Below are 19,503 nucleotides of genomic sequence, written 5' to 3' on the forward strand. Positions count from 1 at the left end.
CTGGCCAATCCCTGTACCAAGTGCTACGAGCGTGTGAGAATAGGGAGACGAACCCAACATGTTCTACATTATCACGCTCCTATTAATTCTGGATGTTATGATAGAAAAAAATTGGAGAAGTGTGAAATCCAAGGGCAGGAATTATGGGTAGCAACTAACCTAGAGTGTAGTGGCAGAGCCCCCCCCCGCCCCAGGGGGATGGGGTTGTCGCCAGCCTGGCTGAGAGGTGAAGCCAGAGACAAAAGAGACTAAAGGAGCACCATTAGAATGTAATAATGAGTGAGCAATCGCCGGACACATGCGTGCAGAGCGCGTGGACAGTACATGCAGCCTATCATGTTATTGTATAACACGAGTTACAACCAATCACGTTGTTGTAAGGCGCGTGGACAGGGCAGCTTTGCTATAAAGCCAGCCCGGTCCGACAATAAAGCGAACTCTGTGAACATCATATTGGTGTGTCAGGTTCCGTGGCTCGCATGGATAAAGCAACACTTTGGTGACCCCGACGTGATCCTTCGTATCGAAGCAAGATCGCCGGAAGTGAAGACGCGAGGACGCCACCTGGGGGCGACACCAGCCCAGCGCTCAATCATAGCGGAAAGTAGGCCTGGGGGGAGCAGGTGGCATGGGAAACACGGCATCCGTGGAAGAAAAAATAATAGTGAGAAGTATTCTGCAGCTGGCTGCAAGAACAGGAAGAATTTTGGAAAAAGACGCGGTGGAGCGCCTGTTACTATTCGCCCAGCGTAAGGGCTGTGTTCGTTCGACGGACGAATTTTTTTCTCCCGGTACATGGGAGGACATAGGGACCGAACTATGGGAAGCGGTTACAAGGGGGAGCCGCGAGGCTTGCGATCTCGCCGGACCCTGGCGGGAGGTCAGGCAGCTGGTGCAGGAAGTCTCAGAGGAGCCGAGCTGTGTGCCGTCCCCTCGGAGCCGCCCGCCGCGAGCTGCCCACCCTCCGAGAACTCCGAAGAATCAACACCGCTGGTATGTCCCGTATCAGATCTGGAGTTCTGGGGCGGAGAGCAAATTATACCCTCTGCGCCCGTTGAGCCATTGCCTGGCTCCGACAACGAATGGCAGCAACCGGCAAGTTTCAACAAGCCAGGACAAGTTAATCCAGCCGACGTGCCTTTGCCGGAGGACCCGATGGAACACCAGGACGGAGCACCGCAGAATCGCCCTGAGTTCCAGGAGGAGAGCCACGTGCAGAGCCTGAAGGACTTACTGAGACGGCAGGAGAGCCAGATGCAAGAAGTTCTAGAAGCTATGAAACGACTGGATGGCGGTAACAGTAAAACTTCGCGGTTAATAGCATATAAAAAGGCGTCAGATGCAATTAAGGACGGGCTGGAGGCAACTGGCAGGGAATGTGAAAAACGGGGAAAACAGGAAAGGGAGGGGGTGGAATTAGACCTCACTCCGGAGGAGCTCCGAATCAAAAGGGAGCGAATACAAAAATGGGCTAGACAATGTGTTGAAGATGGGATGTGGTCTGTAAGAGAAGCAGATGAATATTTGAGAGCGCGATATGGAAAAGGGCTGGAGACTGGGTTAGTAGATCGGTTTGCAAATATGCGTCGACTTACTGATCCACAGGGAAACACAAGGGAATTGTATAGCAGTGATAATAATGATAATTTGGGTGCTGCCCCTGTGCATCAGGGTAGAGATATTCCTCGAGATCATTCTTATAATGCAGGGCAACGTTGGCAAGGGGTAATCAGAGATGCAGCTATTGAAGGGATCATGTTACCTGGTAGTATTACAGCAGTGCCAGTGCACATAGATAATAGAGGACAAAGGCAGTGGTCGCCTTTTGATTGGAAAACGGTTAAGCAGTTGCAAAGTGCAGTTATGCAATATGGTATGGATAATAAGCATGTGATGCAGCTAATCAATTCATTTTTCAAGGGGCAAGTACTAACTCAAACAGATATTAGGGCATTGATGGAGTTATTGCTTCCTCCAACGGGGTATTTGCTGTTCTTGGACAAGTGGCAGGGGAAAGTGGAATTGGCAGTATTAGAAAATGTTCGTTTACCAGCTGATGATCCGTTGCGGTTAGCGAGCATGGACCGGTTACTGGGTCGTGGGCAATATGCGGATGGTGCTACTCAGGCAGCACTTCATCCAAGGATTTTGCAGCAAACGCAAGGGCTTGCCTTGGCAGCAGTGAAAGAATTGCCAAATAGAGGTAACCCTGTGCCACCCTATTCTACAATAAAGCAGGATCCTGGGGAACCATATATGAAGTTTGTAGATCGTTTGAAAGAAGTGATAGATGCCTCTCCTAACTTGACTCCAGAGGCAAAAGCTGCTGTGGGGAAAGATTTGGCTATGATGAATGCAAACACCCAATGCCAACAGATATTAGCCGGTTTGGGAAAAACTGCTTCTTTAGCAGAGATGGTGGAAGCTTGCACACGGGTACCAATTATGCAACAGGAGGTAGAAAAAGCAAAAATACATGCTCAAGCCCACGCTGCGGCCTTGGCTGCAGCACTTAAGCCTGCAATGAAAGGTCGAAGCCCTTCTTCTCGCGGCCTAGCATGTTTTACTTGTGGACAAACAGGACATATTAGAAGAAATTGCCCTCAGTATACTCGGAGAGGGGGACCTAGTAATGGCACTAGTCAGTCACCAGCCCCTCTCAATAATTTGCGCTTTGATGGCACGTGCAGTCGGTGTGATAAGTATGGACACCGAGTAGTGGAGTGTCGATCAAGATTTAAAAAAGATGGGACACCGCTGCCGGGCAACGGGAGGACCAGCGCCAGGGGCTGGGGCGCGATGACACCACAATACCAGCCGAGAGGGGGAACAGCCATGGTTGCTTGTCCGAGCTCAGGGCAGCAACCTCAGGAAGCGCAGGCGTCGATCTGGCCGTGGGAACAGATGTCACAATAACAGACCGGTCTGTACATGTAGTTCCATCTACAGTAACAGGGCCCCTAGGGTATGGATTGAGTGCACTTTTAATAGGTCGTTCTTCTGCTTCAAGACAGGGGTTGTTTGTTTTGCCAGGATTAATAGACTCTGATTATGTTGGACCCATAGGTATTATGTTGCAAGTCTTAACACCCCCTGTGACTATTAAACAGGGGACCCGTATAGCACAATTGGTACCTTTTAAAGCATGTGTTCCAAAGGCTTTAAATACAGAAAGAGGTCAGAAAGGTTTTGGTTCTACTGGAGCCCCTGTGGTTGCTTTCACGGAAAAACTGACTTTGGACAAACCATCTAGGGTAGTTTCCATTATTGGGCCTGGCAGTGAGATTAAGAGGAAAAGAATGCTTTTAGATTCAGGCGCAGATGTGAGGATTATCCCTCGCACTGACTGGCCTTTGTGTTGGCCTTTAGAAGCAGTAAATACCATGGTAGTGGGGATAGGGGGGGCCACTCCCACCCACATCAGCACACATATGGTTAAGATAAGGGAGGAGGGCGAGGGCTTAGAGGCATGGGTACGACCTTATGTTCTAAACACAACAATTGCATTATTGGGAAGGGATGTGATGTCTCAGTGGGGAATAGTTATGCAGTCACCTTTTTAATAATGGCCATTGCAGCGAGCGACACCCGGCCATGTATGAAGCTGAGTTGGGAAACAAATGATCCTGTCTGGGTGGATCAATGGCCATTACCAAAAGAAAAGCTCGCACATTTAGAGGAGCTGGTTGAAGAGCAACTCAGTCTCGGACATTTGGTCCCTTCCACCAGCCCGTGGAATACACCTGTTTTTACTATCCAGAAGAAATCAGGGAAGTGGCGTTTGTTACAGGACCTCAGGGCAATTAATGCAGTAATGAAAGATATGGGGGCACTACAACCAGGTCTTCCTACCCCAACCATGCTTCCAAAAGATTGGGATATAACTGTCATTGATCTGAAGGATTGTTTTTTCACGATTCCTTTACACCCAGAGGATTGTGAAAAATTTGCCTTTACTGTTCCAGTGCTTAATCATCAAGCTCCCACAAAAAGATATCATTGGGTAGTGCTACCTCAGGGAATGAAAAATTCTCCTACTATTTGCCAATGGTATGTAGATTTGGCTTTAAAATCATTCAGGCAACAACACCCTCAGATGATCATCTATCATTATATGGATGATATCCTTTTGTGCAATAAAGAGAAAATTAGTAAGGACATAATAACTCAGTTGACAAAGCAATTAGGTCAATGGGGTCTGGTTGTGGCACCAGAAAAGGTACAGCAAACTGCACCATGGAAATATTTAGGATATGAACTAACTCAGGCCATGATTAGACCTCAGAAGCTTACTGTGAAAGCAAAGATAGCAACCCTTCACGATGCAATGAAGTTAGTAGGGGACTTACAGTGGATAAGAAATGTTGTGGGTATTACAAATACAGATTTGCAACCGCTGTTTAGTCTCCTCCGTGGGGGACGAGACCCCCAAGAACCACGGTGCCTCACACCAGAAGCACAGAAAGCGCTTGAGCAGATTGCAAGAAAAGTTTCACAGAATACTGCTCAGCGGGTAAGATCAGAATTGCCTGTTACTCTCTATGTCTATAATACCAATAAGGAAGTGGCAGGACTTTTGGCCCAGTGGAGCACGGAAGAAAAGGATCCATTGGTAATATTAGAATGGATATTTTTAAACAGCCAAAAACAAAAAACCATCATTCAGAGGTGGGAAGCCATTGCCCAAGTGATAGTGAAAGGACTAAGCAGATTTCTGACATTGTCTGGACTATATGTTGCTAAAATTGTGATCCCTATTTCCCTCAATTTGTTTGAACAGAACCTTCTCAAACATGACGATCTTGCCTCAGCTCTTGCCCGGATTCCGGTGCAGGTGGACAATCATTATCCACCACATCCTATATTTAAGACCAACCTCCCCTTAGAGCCTATGTCAATTGTTAGTGAGCATCCACTAGATGCTATAACCATTTTCACAGATGCGAGTAGTCGCTCATGCAAAGGAGGCTTTGTATGGTTTGAGAATGGTCAGTGGCATTCACAGATTGTCATAGCTGAAGGATCGGTTCAAATTTTAGAATTGCGAGCGGTGACAGCAGCATTGCAAAAATGGCATAACTCTCCAGTTAATCTGGTAACAGATTCTCTTTATGTTGTGGGAATTGTACAAAGAATACATAGAGCGCTTTTGCAGCGAGTTTCCAATTCCTTGTTGTTTGAAGCATTGTTAGATTTGTGGAACGTATTAGATTATAGGACAGCACCAGTATTTATCATGCATATAAAAAGCCATACTAACATACCAGGTGGTCTAGTAGAGGGAAACAGCATCATAGACAAACTTGTGGCAGTAGCAGATATATCCCCTTTTGAACAAGCCAGACAAGCTCACGAATTCTTTCATCAATCCTCAGCAGCACTCCGAAAGCAGTTTACAATTACAAAGGAACAAGCTCGAGCCATTATCGCAGCTTGTCCTGATTGTGCCCGCATAGTCCCTCTCCAACAAAAGGGAGTAAATCCTCGGGGCTTGCAGCCAGGTCAGTTATGGCAAACTGATATTACTGAATTTGCACCATTTGGCAGACAAAAGTACATTCATGTGTCCATAGATACCTGTTCAGGACTGCTGTGGGCTACAGCCTTGACCTCAGCAAATGCAAAGGCAGTAAAACGTCATTTACTACAAGCTTTTGCTGTCATGGGTGTCCCTACACAAATCAAAACAGATAATGGTCCTGCATACCACTCTGACAGACTCGCAGCCTTCCTCACCCAGTGGAAGGTACAGCACCTGTTTGGAATCCCTTATAATTCTACTGGCCAAGCAATTATTGAGCGTGCACACCGTGCATTAAAAAATCTTTTGTCTGTTTTGAAAAAACAAGGGGGAATTGGTGTGAGCCCAGAAGAGGTATTGATGAAGGCATTGTATGTGCTGAACTGGCTTAATCCTAAAAGTGAAACTGAAATGGAACCGGTTGTTATGCACCATATCAAAAATGTCAAAGATTTTTCCGAAAATGTGCCTAAGGTTAGTGTGTTTAATCCGACAACACAACAATGGGAAGGTCCTATGTCACTAATAACCTGGGGAAGGGGATATGCTTGTGTTTCTACAGGTAACCACAAAAATTCATGGATCCCAGCAAAGTGGGTGAGACCTTGGCCAGCTAACAGAGAAGAAACCGATTGCAGTGATGACAACCCTTAACCTCAGACATGTTATCGCTTTAAGCAACGAATGTAGCCAATGTTGAGAATACCACTTTGTAAAACAGAGCAGCAATTAATTTTTTGTTATTGGACATGTTCACAGTTATGAAGAGTTTGATTGTATGTGTTGTTTGAACTTAAAAGTTAAAAAGATAGAAGATTTGCAGAACAAGAAAATAACAGAAGATATTGGGTTTTTTGGGGTGAATGCCTTGTTTGGTTAAAAGGAATATTGAAAACAGGTTTGTTCTTGTTAATTGTAATTGTATTAGCCTTAATGTTCTTACCCTGTATTTCACACTGTATTTAAAGCATGATACGGCGTATTGTTAATATTAAATAAAAGAGGGGGAGATGTAGTGGCAGAGCCCCCCCCCGCCCCAGGGGGATGGGGTTGTCGCCAGCCTGGCTGAGAGGTGAAGCCAGAGACAAAAGAGACTAAAGGAGCACCATTAGAAGGTGATAATGAGTGAGCAATCGCCGGACACATGCGTGCAGAGCGCGTGGACAGTACATGCAGCCTAGCATGTTATTGTATAGCACGAGTTACAACCAATCACGTTGTTGTAAGGCGCGTGGACAGGGCAGCTTTGCTATAAAGCCAGCCCGGTCCGACAATAAAGCGAACTCTGTGAACATCATATTGGTGTGTCAGGTTCCGTGGCTCGCATGGATAAAGCAACACTAGAGAAAGGTGGACTCGCTGTAGGCTCTGCCTCCTGCCCTAGGGGAGAACAGAGGATCTGTTTTACACAAGGTGGTGAGTGGGGCTATTCAGATGGAGGGGGAGTGCAAGATCAGTAGAAGGAGGAGTTAGTTAAGAGTGCCACTCAGGAATTAAAAGGAAAGCAAGAGCAACAGAAATTGGTACAGAACAGCAGTGATTGGTATGAGGAAATAAGGCAAAAAGACAAAGGATTACAATTACCGACAGCAGGGAAAAACCTGTTTATAGATCTTATGGAAAAGACAGCCCGAGAATTAAATGTCAGCTCGTGCTGGATATGTGGGGGGTCTCAAATGACTGAATACGTTGGACGAACCCCTTGTCAGTTAGCGTTGAGGGCACATTCGTCAAGTACCTCTATTCCTCCCACTTGGTGGCCAGGTCCACCTAATGGATATTGGTCTCGAAACTGTAGCCTGGTGGAAGAAAATAGGGTTCGTGATAGTATGTGCATTTCTGCGTTTACTGTTTGTGCCATGCATGATCCCGTGCTTTATTCAGTTACTACATTCAGCAGTCCAAGGCATGCAAATCTCAGCCATGCCTATCGATCCTGAAATGGCAGCAAAAGGAACGGGGTATAAATTAATGATTTTAGGCAGGTGCTGGCTAACTTTGAAGTCAAAGCACGAATCAATGGGATAAAAAGCAAAAAGGGGAACTGTGAGAAATGCAGCTGTGGTTCGTGCTGAGAAGATGTTTAATGCTTACAGATATAACCAAATGGGGCACGGGCTCTGAACCTGGAAAAGGAAAAGGTGGTGAAGTTCTATGTAAAAAGTTAGGAAACTTGTTTATGAAGTTATATTGATAGAGGGAAATAACATTTTAAAGGGTTAACCAACTACATAGTAAGAGCCTACTAACGAACTAACACTTTAAGCCACAGAATGAATATCTAGTTCAGAACTGTATGTAAGCAATTGTGCTAGGAATCTTTAAAGGGCCAGGAGTAAAATCCCAGCGCGTGGTGCGTGTGCGTGAAGCAGCTCCGGGAGCGCTCGCCCCGGGCTCTGCCGCAGCACACGTTGTGTTCCACGCACAGTCTGATGCCCACGCTCCCGGCTCGGTCCGTCCGTCCCGCTCCCGGCGCCTTGTCCGGCTGAGCAAGGGCTCGGACTGCGGGCGGGCTGAGGGCGGGGCAAGGGGGCGCGCGCGGAGCGGCGGCGAGCTGCGATTGGCCGGCTGCGGGCGGCGCGTGCCGCCGCGAGGCCGCGTCCGGTCGCCGTGGTGCCGGCGGAGCCGTCGCCGCCGTTGGCGTGGGGGCGAGCGGTCGGTGCGAGAGAGAGCGGGAGTGCGGGGCTGGCGGAGCCGGCAGCAGCCCTGCCTGCGGACGCGGACACAGCGCCATGTGCGGGATCGGCTGCGGGCCCTGCTGCGGACGGGTATGAGCGAGCCGGGCCCCGCCGCCCGCCCTCCCCAGGTAAATTGTCCCTTTAGTGCTAAAAAATGTAATAGTTCTTTTTGCAGTTTCACTTCATAAAAGGGATTTGTGTAACGCTTTCTCATTTCTTAAAAGGCATGGCTAAAAAAAAGAGATTAAATTTGAAATATAGTGTGATATATCACACTGAGGAAGGAAAACCATGAGCCAGCACTGGGCCCTTGTGGCCAGGAAGCCAATGATACCCGGGGTGGGTTAGAAGGGGGTGGTCAGTAGGTCAGAGAGGTTCTCCTGCCCCTCTGCTCTGCCCTGGGGAGACCACACCTGGAATATTGTGTCCAGTTGTGGCCCCTCAGCTCCAGAAGGACAGGGAACTGCTGGAGAGAGTCCAGCGCAGCCACCAAGATGCTGAAGGGAGTGGAGCATCTCCCGTGTGAGGAAAGGCTGAGGGAGCTGGGGCTCTGGAGCTGGAGAAGAGGAGACTGAGGGGTGACCTCATTAATGTTTATAAATATGTAAAGGGTGAGTGTCAGGAGGATGGAGCCAGGCTCTTCTCAGTGACAACCAGTGACAGGACAAGGGGTGACGGGTACAAACTGAGATACAAAAGGTTCCTCTTAAATTTGACAAGAAACTTCTTCATGGTGAGGGTGTCAGAGCCTGGCCCAGGCTGCCCATGGGGGTTGTGGAGTCTCCTTCTCTGCAGACATTCAAACCCGCCTGGACCCCTTCCTGTGGAACCTCAGCTGGGTGTTCCTGCTCCTGGATGAGCTTTCCAGGTCCCTTCCAACCCCTGACATTCTGGGATTCTGGGATTCTGTGAAAGGGTTATTAGACATTGGAACAGGCTGCCCATGGCAGCGGTGGGGTCACCATCCCTGGAGGGGTTTAAAAGGGACATAGATGAGGTCCTGAGGGACATGGGGCAGTGCCAGGGGTGGGTTGACGGTTGCACTCGATGGTCTCTTCCAACCAAAATGTTTCTATGATCCTATCTATTTTTTGCATTGTAATAGTGTCTGAATTTCAGGGTTCATGTGATCTTGTCCCGGTACTTTTGCAAGGACGTTAAAAGTAAATGTGTTGCTATCTGCAATTCAAAACTGTTTTTCCGTTGTTTTCTAACAGGCTCGGAACTTCCCCTTTCGGAACCTGTCTCTTTGGAGATGCTGGAGAAGACCAAGGAGGAGGACACCCAGGCAGAAGAGACACGAGGAAGATGTGGAGTCTCTGCACAGCCTTGAGGAGACTCTGACCAAGCCAACCAAGGAAGAAGTGGAGAGCCCAGAGTGTACTGAGGAGCCTCCAGAGCGCGTTGAGGAGACTCCAGAGCGCATTGAGCAGACTCTAAGCGAGACAAGAGAGGAAGATGTGGAGACTACAAGCAAGGTATCAGACAAAGACGCAGAGACTCCAGAGCGCGTTGAGAACGGTCTAAGCAAGGCAACAGAGGAAGACACAGAGACTGCAGAGTGCACAGAGGAGACTCCAAGCGAGCCAACTGAAGAAGACGTGGAGACTCCACAGAGCCTGGAAGAAAATGTGAGGAACCAACCTGGGGAAGACGTGGAGGTTCCACAGAGCGTTCAAGAGGCAAGTCACTGGTGCACAGACAGTTCTGTATGACTTAGGGATATTTTAGAGTTAAAAGAGGTAAAAAAAAAACAGAAAAGCAACCCCCAAAAAAACCCCAAACCCCAGCACCCCAAACCAGGATTTGGTTGCACTGCACTCAAATCCTTTCTAATTGAGTTGTTGCTGTGCTTAAGGCTATGGTAGTCAGTAAAGCCCTGAAACTTTAATTATTCAAGTGGTATGTATGCAGAAAAAGCATTATGTGGTTGCAGGGGGACCAGTATATGTATTTCTGAAGTTAATTGTTACATCTATTTTCAATTCTCTAGTGCTTTGCTCCTCAACATGTATCAGCATGTTAATACAGCGGCTGTTAGTGGTGGGGTTCAGGAGATCTGGACTCTCTGGTTTAATTCTTACCTCTTTCATTGACTTGTGCAGTAAGTTGTGCACTCAGCTCCTCTCTGCTTTCAGTTAAAAGCCCAAAAAGGCCCAGGTAACTGAAGGCAGCTAAAAAGTGGCAACTGGAGTGAGCGTTGTTGAGGTGTTGTGAGATCCTGGTGCTGGCATGCTGGTGTCTGCAGCCTGCGCTTGTGCAGGGACCATGTTCCTTTCTCTCTGACTTGTTTCTCTTGGCCCTTTTCCTGGCAGAGCACAACTGAGGATGGAGCTGAAGACGCACAAGAAGGAGCTGTTGACTGCGACAGCCTGAGAAGAGCGCAGATCCAGCAGACTGACAGCGAAGGAGCAAGATGGCTCGGGGTAAGTGAAGCTGGCATGGTGGCCAAGCCCCCAGCTGATCAAAGTGTCCTCACTTCATTGCAATCGGTGCAGCTGTGGCAGTTTGAGCCAGAGGGTCAGGAGGTGGGTAGAACTTTCATGTTATGTTGCGATGTTTCTACATTTTCTTCAGGATCCAAGGCAATAATATAAGAACTTGCTTTGGTGTGGTGTCCAGGTTGGTAGTATAGAGACTTTGATGGGAAGAGTTCTTAGTGATGCTGCATTTGTAGAGTGATTTGGAGGCTTTTCAGCTGAAAAGCGTTGGCTGGTAGTGGATGTGTCTGAGAGAAATGCAGCTCTAACTGAAAATTTCATAGAACCCGTGTTGAAAGGAATACAACTGTTTTTGTTCATTTTGAGTGAGTTGGGCTTTATTACCAATTCCTTTAAGTACTGAGAAGCTTGAAACCTTGCTTAGTATTTTCTTGTAGAGGTTGGAGTAAGTGAAGGAACTTAGATCTTTCATGCTGCAAGAAGTCTGACAAACCTTTCTTAAACTTCTGGATGCTAAGAAAGCATCCGGGGTTTTTGAATGGTTGGCCCTGTTATGAGAGAATGGTCAGTTTCAAAGGCAACCAGGAGATTACAGCTTAAGCACTGGAAACACTTGGCTGTTTCAATAAGAAATGTCTTGATTGTCCTCCAGTATTTGATACAGCATTTGGTGTTTGGAGAGCCCAAACCGACAAAATTGTTCAGTAACTAGAGATGGACTATTCCTGTGAAAAGGTGGAATGGAATCTGTGTTTCGTTGTGCAAGCTCTGTCGGGGCTCTGGCTTCTGTCTGAGTTTTGTGCTTTGTCTTTGTTTCCACTTTGTAGGCTGAAGGGGACCAGTTCCCTGCAGGACACACTGTCAGCCCGGACGAGACGTGCAACAGCAGGGCCCTGAAAGCTGGAACTTTGGAAAAGCTGGTGGAGACGCTTCCGACGGCCTTTGCCGATAATGACTTCACATACATCAGCATCTTCCTCTCCACGTACAGGGCCTTTGCTTCCACCAGCACAGTCCTGGAACTGCTCCTGGACAGGTGAGAGCCGGGACAGAATGGAAACTGAGCCGTCATTTATTATACACGACAGGGGGATGTTGACAGAAAAGAATCCTGCAAAATTCAGGATTTCAGCGTAAACACACCATGTGTAAATGCACGTTGCCCACATCCCAAATCTCATTAAAGCTTAAGCGCCAGGTGGGGGAAGCGTGCGTGGTCTGACCGCTAAGGAACCAAACTGGGACCGACACAAGAAAACCAATACAGCTTGTCCCTTAAAAAAAGACCAGTGCACGGGGGATATGTGCAAACCCTTCATCTCTGCCGCAGCTTCCCCAGCCACGGTGGAATTGTCCAGCATGAAGCCCTTGTCTTCATGCCAATTGTATATGAATATGCCAATATCTATATGTTTATGCCAATTGTATATGGATTACGCTGTTTGGGTTGCTCAGTAGAGGTTCCTCTAAACAGCCATCTCATTTTTTCAGATACGGAAACCTGGAGATCTCGGGCTCTGAAGAACATGGAACCCAGAATTCCCCCGGATCCAGCACAGTGCTCAGGACGTAAGTTTGGTTTTGCAGCGCCCAGCGAGCCCCAGTCAGGGTTCGGTGCTGGAGCGGGACGTGGGCAGCAGAGCTGTTGTTTCATTTGACAATTCACAGCCCTGTTTGCTTCAAGGAGCTTGTGTAAAGGCCAAGTATCAGCTGTCTCATAACACATCCAATAATACAACGCAGAGAAAATATGAATGACTGCGCTGGTTTCTCAAGGTGTAATTGAAGAAGCAGCCTTTAGTTTCCTATGAAGTATTATCTTAATAATATTTCTTGCCTAAAAAGAACAAATTAAATTCTGTGCTCACAGAAGTGTCCATACTGCCCTCACGTGGGGGATGAATGTCTCAGTGTTCCTGTTGTTATATTAGGTACAGATCCATGCGATTGCATCAATACCTGCTGCATACAACCCATGTGTTCTCTCTGAATTTGCTCACAGTGCGATGGCATCGATTTTACAAGCCTGGCTCGACCAATGTGCCGACGATTTCCGAGAGCCGCCCGAGTACGTGTGTCTGCAGAAGGTGCTGAGTTATCTGAAGAAGAACATGCCCGGCTCTGACCCGGAGAAGAGGGCGCAGAACCTCCTGGAGCAGTTCCAGAAAGAAGAATGGGAGAATGATGGTAAAGTACCTTTCTCTGCTGTCTGTGTGTTCTCCCAGCGTCAAGCCTGACACATCCCCTTATCCAGAGCACAAAGCTTCCTGTGCCGTGAGCCGAAAAGTCGTAAGAGCTCACGTGGTATGTGAATGAGTACTGGAATCAACTTCCAGCCTTAGTAGGCAGACTGAGTTCTACTACATGCATTTTTCTCACGTTACCTGCGTGTTTCTCAGACCCCGTTGGCTCTGGAGCGCATAACGGTAGGACTGGTGTGCAGAAAAGGCCCAGGTTTAGACTTAGTGCTGCGGCAGCCAAGGCTGCTGATCAATTCTGTACAGCCCTGCAGCCCTGAATCCAGCTCTGGTTTAGTGCCGAGTCCAGCCCAGGGCGTCCGGGGGCCTGTCCTGAAGCTGCTGGAGCCACGATTGGTTTCGTATATTTTGCATTACTTTCTCTCCTCATCAGTAGTACTAGCAAAGCACGTTTTAACTTTCCAACTGGTCTCTCTCCCTTCTCCTCCTCTTCCCTTGAAACGTGGACATAAGAGCATTCTCAGCGTAATATTTTGGGGGTATAATTGCAGTCTTGTCTCTTTGCAGTTCAGCTGTTTTTCAGAGTATAGAATGCATAGATGCTGACAAGCAGATTATCAAAGTTCTGCAGTGTTAATAAGGAGTTGTTGTGGGGGGGTTGGTGGGTTTGTTCTTTCCAAAGAATGGTTAGTGAATGGGTTAAGGCACTTCTCAGCTAAGAGACCCTGAACAGCTCAGTTCTCCCTATTTCTTTTTCTTCTACCTTCTCTTTGCCCATTTAATCTTCTGGACCTTCTCTATCTCCCTAAAATATGCAGCACGGTGAGGCCGTTACCCCAGGCAGGTCCCTTTGCATGTTCTGTTCTTCTATGTAGTGATTTTCCAAATACCTGCTTTGATTACTTGTTTTCTGTATAAATTCACTGACTCGTGTTTTCCCCGCTGGCCAGACGCGTTCCACAGCCTTTCTCCCTGCACCCCGGACGAGGAAGAGGAACTGGAGATCAGCGGCCCAGAAGAGTTCTCGTTGTCCCAAGAAGACCTGGTGGCAGAACAGCTGACATACATGGATGCGGTATGTAGATCATAGGTATTACTTGAAATGCTCGGGGAAAGAGTTCTGGGCTTCTCATTGTTTGTTTGTTTGTTTTTTAACTTATATCGGTGTAAGTCTGTTGTTCCAGAACCGCTCTGTTGCTGGGACACAGAGCGCAGCTCTGCTTGGTTATCCAGACTTGCTTCATTGATTGGGCTTTTCCTTCAGTTCTTCTGAAGGTGTTTGTCTTTTTGTTATACAGTGTGGATGTAGACTGTGTGGCCTCTTTTGCAAAGTTTAGCATTTGACCCCTCAGAAATAGCGTATTTTGACTGTATCTTAGGCTACCTCACCTGAAGATGTAGAAGTACTTTGTAACTGTAGAGCTCCGATTTGGCTTATTTGTATCAATCTCTTTCAAAAGTATCATGATATAGAAATCTTTCCCCCTGGTAATGTAAGTGATAGAAAGGTGTCTTTTATTTTTCCAGGACAGTTTAGCTGACAGTTCTTTTAGGGCGTCAGGCCTAAAGAGTTATACCAAAGTGTATATTTTAAACTGGAGAGAAAACCAATATTTCCCTTTTAATACCATACTGGATTCAGCTGCAGTTTGTACTGTAACCGTGCATTTCTTGCTGTGGGCAGTAGCGCTCCAGGCTGAGTTGGACACCTCTGTTTCCCTCTAGACACTCTTCCAGAACGTTGTGCCCCACCACTGCCTGGGCTGCATCTGGTCCCGAAGGGACAAGAAAGAGAACAAACAGCTGGCACAGAGCATCAGAGCCACCATCTCGCAGTTCAACGCCGTCACCAACTGCGTGCTCAGCACCATCCTGGAGAGCAAAGAATTAAAGACACAGCCAAGAGCGAAGATCTTGGAGAAGTGGATCCGTATCGGACGTGTAAAGCGTTTATTCGCGACTGTTTAACGTTCCTTGTGCGGGTGCCGTGGAGCTGGGAGGGGACAGGGGGGTTGTAGCGGGGAGTGATATTTTTGATGCTCAGTATTTGTAGAGCTGCCCGCTTAGCAGGGAGAATGTGCAGCAAGCAGGACACGGGGCAGACAGAAGAGCGCTGACTATTGGTGATGCTGACGTTTAACGCTCCTGTGTTTCTAACCGCTCCTTTCACAGCAATGTAGGATCCTGAACAACTTTTCGTCTCTGAAGGCCATCGTTTCCGCCTTGCAGTCCACCTCGGTTTATCGCCTGAAGAAGACCAGGGCCTGCGTTCCAAAGTAAGGCTGTGCAGTGTGTCACTGGGTGTGTTTTGGTGCTTTTATCTGTTCTGTGCCCAACTGTTAACGATTCTTGAGAAAAAAATTGTACCCTGGTCTGATTCAGAGTGCTTACAAACAACTTAAATCATTGAATCTTTTCCTGTACAGGGACACAATGCTGATGTTCGAAGAGCTTTGCGAAATCTTCTCCGACTGTGACAACTTTGCGACGAGCAGGGAGCTGCTGCTGAAGGTGGGAATTAGCTTGAGTTGCCAGGTTGTGATCTCACCCAAAGCCGAGCTCAGCCCTGTTCCTGACCAATGAGCTCCCGTATGCGGTGCTTTGGGGAAGACGGGTCTGTAAATCCCGGCTTTTCTGCTGGGGCGAGAGGTGCCGCACAGCGAGATTTGACGCAGAGGAGTTACGAATGAGCACTTTGGCTTATATACCGCTCTGTGCAGACATGAACCGCTGGCTGAGATACCAAGGATGATGTCGTGAAAGCATCATTTACAAGAGCGCTGTTTGGTGAAGCAGACTAGTTGTATTTGGTTTGCTTCCACAGGAGTATTCTAATTAGTATAATTATTACTTCTCAGTCAATTAATCCACCATTGCTCTGACCGTTTGCAGGGAGTCACACAAGGCACGGTACCTTACCTGGGTACCTTCCTCACTGACCTCGTCATGCTGGACACAGCCCTTCAGGACTATCTCGAGGTAATTTGGGGCAATTTTTGGAATCCTAAATCTCCTCCCTCCCTTGCAGACACTGTGTCTGCTCCTGCATCTTCCACTGGGTGCTAGTGCAGTTCTTAAAAAGAGAGGAATGTATTTAACAAATAGACTCAGGTACACGAGTGCTGTGGCTTATCCTAGAGCTGGAAACGGGTCTTTGTAGAGGCCTTTGGTCAGGGCAGCTCTGGCCTGTCCCTTGGTGTCGCTACTTCATCCTGTTCATCCTGTTTGTGATTAACTCCAGCCGAGCCTGTGCTCTTCTCCTCCGATCCCTTCTCTGTCCTTCCAACAGGGCGGCCTGATCAATTTTGAGAAGCGGCGAAGGGTAAGTGGAACGGTGACTGTTCTGTGATCGTTAGTGCCTGACGCTCTCTGCTAGAGCGTTCTCTTGGCGAGGCCTGTTGTCTTTGCTGGGCGTATCCAACAGCCGCTCACGTTACTCAGAGGGTGAGGAAGGAACAGTCCCCGGCACGCTGTGAACCTCTGCCGGGCTGTGCGGGGCGGCGCGGGAAGAGAAATTCCTTTTAGATGCGGGCAGCAGGGGAAGAGGAGCCGCAGGGCACTCGCTGCCGCGGGAGTTACGTCTGGGGCACGTTCCCCCCGTTTGGTGTTCACGGGAACACGTTACACGAGCGTGTTCTGTGTGCTGGGAGCGCATCAGACCTGCTGGCGTGAGACCTTTGCTGGCCACAAGATGCAGTCTGTGACCATCTTCCTTGTGCTGCAGTAAATAGTTGTGGGTCAAAGGTGCAGCGAGCGAAGCGGGTACCTGGGACCGAGAAATCAAGGCTGAGCGTTGCCTTCCAGCCTGAGCCTTGTTGGTCAGAGATCAGTAGGAGCGAAGGTGCCGGGGTTTCCTCTGTCCGAGGGCAGTTTGTCCTGGATCTGTTGCTGCGTGTGTTTAGTGTATTAACGAGACTGGCTTGATTTTTCTAATTAGAATTCCTATTTTATTATTTGTTTTCTTAGGAGTTTGAAGTAATGGCACAAATGAAGCTGTTGCAGTCCTCATGTAACAGCTATTGCGTGACAGGAGATGAGAAATTCGTGCAGTGGTTTAGGAGGCAGCGGCATTGAAGTGATGAGGAGAGGTAGGGTCTCAGCCCAGCTGGCGAAGCAGCTTTTCTTCCCCCGCAGGCAGGTTCAGGTTCTCTCAGCCTTGAGCTCTGCGCTGCCAGGAGCTGCTCCCGGAGAGTGGAAATACACACGCACAGAGCTGCGCTCCTCCTCGTGGGGATGAACCCTCTGGGACGTGGGAGTGACCCAGGGCTTCTCAGATATGGCCACTTTGAGATGTTTAACTAACGGTATTGCCTGTTCTGCAGTTTCCGTCTGTCACGTGAAATCGAAGGAGCAGCTCCTGACCAGAGCACCGCAGCGGGCAGAGCTCAGAAGAGCGTGGTGAAGAGATTCAGCCTGTGAGTACAACGGGGAGGGGGTTTGGTGTGTGAATATGAACTGGAATAAATCAAACACCAGCTGACAAACCTGGCTGGGGATCCAGAGCACTGCAGTGCTGCGAGGAGACACCGCCAGCTAGAAATACGTATTGCTGTTGTCTCTTTCTATTGGTGTAAGTAGCCACGAGGGTTATCGACTAAAGACTGCAGAAATAACTCTAAGGTGTCAAACAAAGGAACGATTTTAGTGCTGGATTATAAATTCAATTCAAATTTGCAGCAGCAAAACAGAGCAAATAAGGATAGAGTCTAATTTGCTATACACACACAAACAATAGGCCACTCGAGATAGGAAAACACAACAGCAGGTCAGATTGTTGAAGCAAGCGACAGCTGTGCTCAGCCCAGCTCTGTTGTGCTTTCTTTTCTCCCCTAGGCCGTTCCTGGGCTTGGGGGTGAGCGCCCTCAGCACCCCCGTCAACGCGCAGCCCAAACCTGCTCCAGGTGGGAGCTCTGGGGACAGCACCGTCACCATCGTCCCTCCCACCGACACTGCTGAGGAGCCTCAGCACAAGGTAGGGCCCGGGCCCTGTGTTCAGCACAAACAGCCTGTGCGAGGCTGCTGACGCTGCCGGCGGCCCCAGGCGCTTGCCCAAGCCTGTGGATCTTGACTGGAGCGTTGCTGGCAGTGGAATGGAGGGACCTGAGCTCTGGGAAAGGCGATTTTGGGGGGAGGGCTCATGTACATCAGCCCAGCCTAATTCTGGGGCAGGCAGAGCAGCTGAGCAAGTGAGAAGCAGGTGAGGTCAGAGCTCACCAGCCCTGTGGTTTGACCTGCCAGGAACTGCCCAGACCAAGCCTGGTCTGGGCTGGGTTCCGTTCCCAGGGAGCTTTGTCCTGCAGACTCTGCTCTCTTGACCTAAGCTGCCTTAACTGGGCTGCCGAAGCCCTTGTTAAGGCTGTTGTGCTGAAGAGTGTCATCTTTAGCTTTTGGATCTTTGAAATTCAATGGTAATGAATGTGTTTGATCTCGTCTCCCCCCTTGCTGCCATCTGATGACAAGTGCTCCAAGAAGTGCCCCGGCCCCGTGACTCCCGTTCCATCAAAAGAAGTGCCGCCAGTCCTGCCAGTCTACAACCAGCAGAGCGGAGAGAGCTGCGTCATCCGCACCAGCGTAGAAGAGGACAGAAGCGGCAACATCTACAGGAGCATCCTGGTGAGCGGTGGGAACAGCAAAGCGCTGTTACTGTGGGTGGTGTTTTCACCCCAGGTGACTTGAATGGTGCTTTTAGTTTCGGAAACACCTATTCCCCGATCAGACCTCCTTGACAGGGAACGTGACCGATGTTACAAATCAAAACATGTGGAGCAGGGGATGAATGAGAGGTTTGCAAAGAGCATCTCTCAACGTTTCTGGCTTTGAAATTGAAGCTTGTATTTGATCAACAATGCCAAGGGAAGCACTCTGAGCAAGTGCCGGCTTTGCTGCCCCTGCTCTTCTGCCAGCGCCGGCTGTTGTGTGTCCAGCTCAGCACTGGGGTGTGTGAGCTGTGACACAAGGTGCCCCTTCCCCAGCAAACCCAGCTCCAAGGCCCAGAATCTTTGCAGGACATCGCAGAAAGTGTTTAGCAGGGGAGACTGTGGATTAATGGATGTCTGCAAACAGCAGCTGGGGCAGCTCTTGCTGCGGATTCGATGGCTGCTGAGAACAAGGTCTCACCTCTCCGAGCGGTTGCTCAGGAGAGCAGAGGCTGTGATTTCCTGCTGCATTTCTAGAGCAGTATTCTATTTAATCTTTATTTAATATTTAATACTTATATAATAAATATGCAAACGTTTTCCCACCAATTCTTGTCTGGAGTTAGTAGATTTTAATGTTTGATCTTTAGATCATGTTTGAGCTTTGTGTAATATTTAATGTATCTATAATAAATAGATGAACTTTTTAACACTATTTTGTGTCTGGAGCGAATGTATTTAAATATTTGATCTCGTGTAACATTCCATCTCTCTATAACCTTTAATGTTTCTATGATAAATACGTCAACTCTTCCCGCTCCTCAGTGTCTCGTTCATCTCTTTTCCTCTCTGAGACTGCACCGCGGTCTGAGAGTTTCCACCTTTTCCCCGTTGTCTCCATCACGGCATTTGTTGCTCCTGGCAAAAAGACGACCCCGAATTTAAGCTGCCTCTTGCGTTCTGGTTGTACTTCAACTGCCCGGGGAGCCAGCACACTGTTGTCAGGTTGTCAGGTTCTGGTGACAGCCT

At 48.4% G+C, this 19,503-nt stretch overlaps 1 protein-coding gene across 1 annotated transcript; it reads left to right on the top strand.

Annotated features, from left to right (window-relative positions):
• The first annotated feature begins 8,136 nt into the window (after positions 1-8,136).
• LOC136115823 (ral guanine nucleotide dissociation stimulator-like 1) lies at positions 8,137-17,250 on the top strand. Its single transcript, XM_071800775.1, has 14 exons — positions 8,137-8,327; positions 9,417-9,881; positions 10,515-10,625; positions 11,468-11,676; positions 12,132-12,209; positions 12,643-12,827; positions 13,789-13,913; positions 14,564-14,779; positions 15,011-15,114; positions 15,265-15,406; positions 15,695-15,817; positions 16,128-16,160; positions 16,805-16,926; positions 17,161-17,250. Exons 1-13 carry the CDS (start codon positions 8,292-8,294, stop codon positions 16,910-16,912), a joined length of 1,935 nt encoding a protein of 644 aa, XP_071656876.1. The 5' UTR covers positions 8,137-8,291; the 3' UTR covers positions 16,913-16,926; positions 17,161-17,250.
• The last annotated feature ends 2,253 nt before the right edge of the window (positions 17,251-19,503 follow it).

The sequence above is a fragment of the Patagioenas fasciata genome, chromosome 33 (genome assembly GCF_037038585.1).
Source record: "Patagioenas fasciata isolate bPatFas1 chromosome 33, bPatFas1.hap1, whole genome shotgun sequence".
Classification (NCBI taxonomy): domain Eukaryota; kingdom Metazoa; phylum Chordata; class Aves; order Columbiformes; family Columbidae; genus Patagioenas; species Patagioenas fasciata.

Excerpts from the sequence above, each read along its gene's own strand:
- LOC136115823 (XM_071800775.1), top strand. The coding sequence starts at position 8,292 with ATGAGCGAGCCGGGCCCCGCCGCCCGCCCTCCCCAG. Across the intron at positions 12,828-13,788 it reads AGAAGAATGGGAGAATGATG|ACGCGTTCCACAGCCTTTCT; the intron begins GTAAAGTACCTT and ends CCCGCTGGCCAG. Across the intron at positions 16,161-16,804 it reads ATTTTGAGAAGCGGCGAAGG|GAGTTTGAAGTAATGGCACA; the intron begins GTAAGTGGAACG and ends TTGTTTTCTTAG.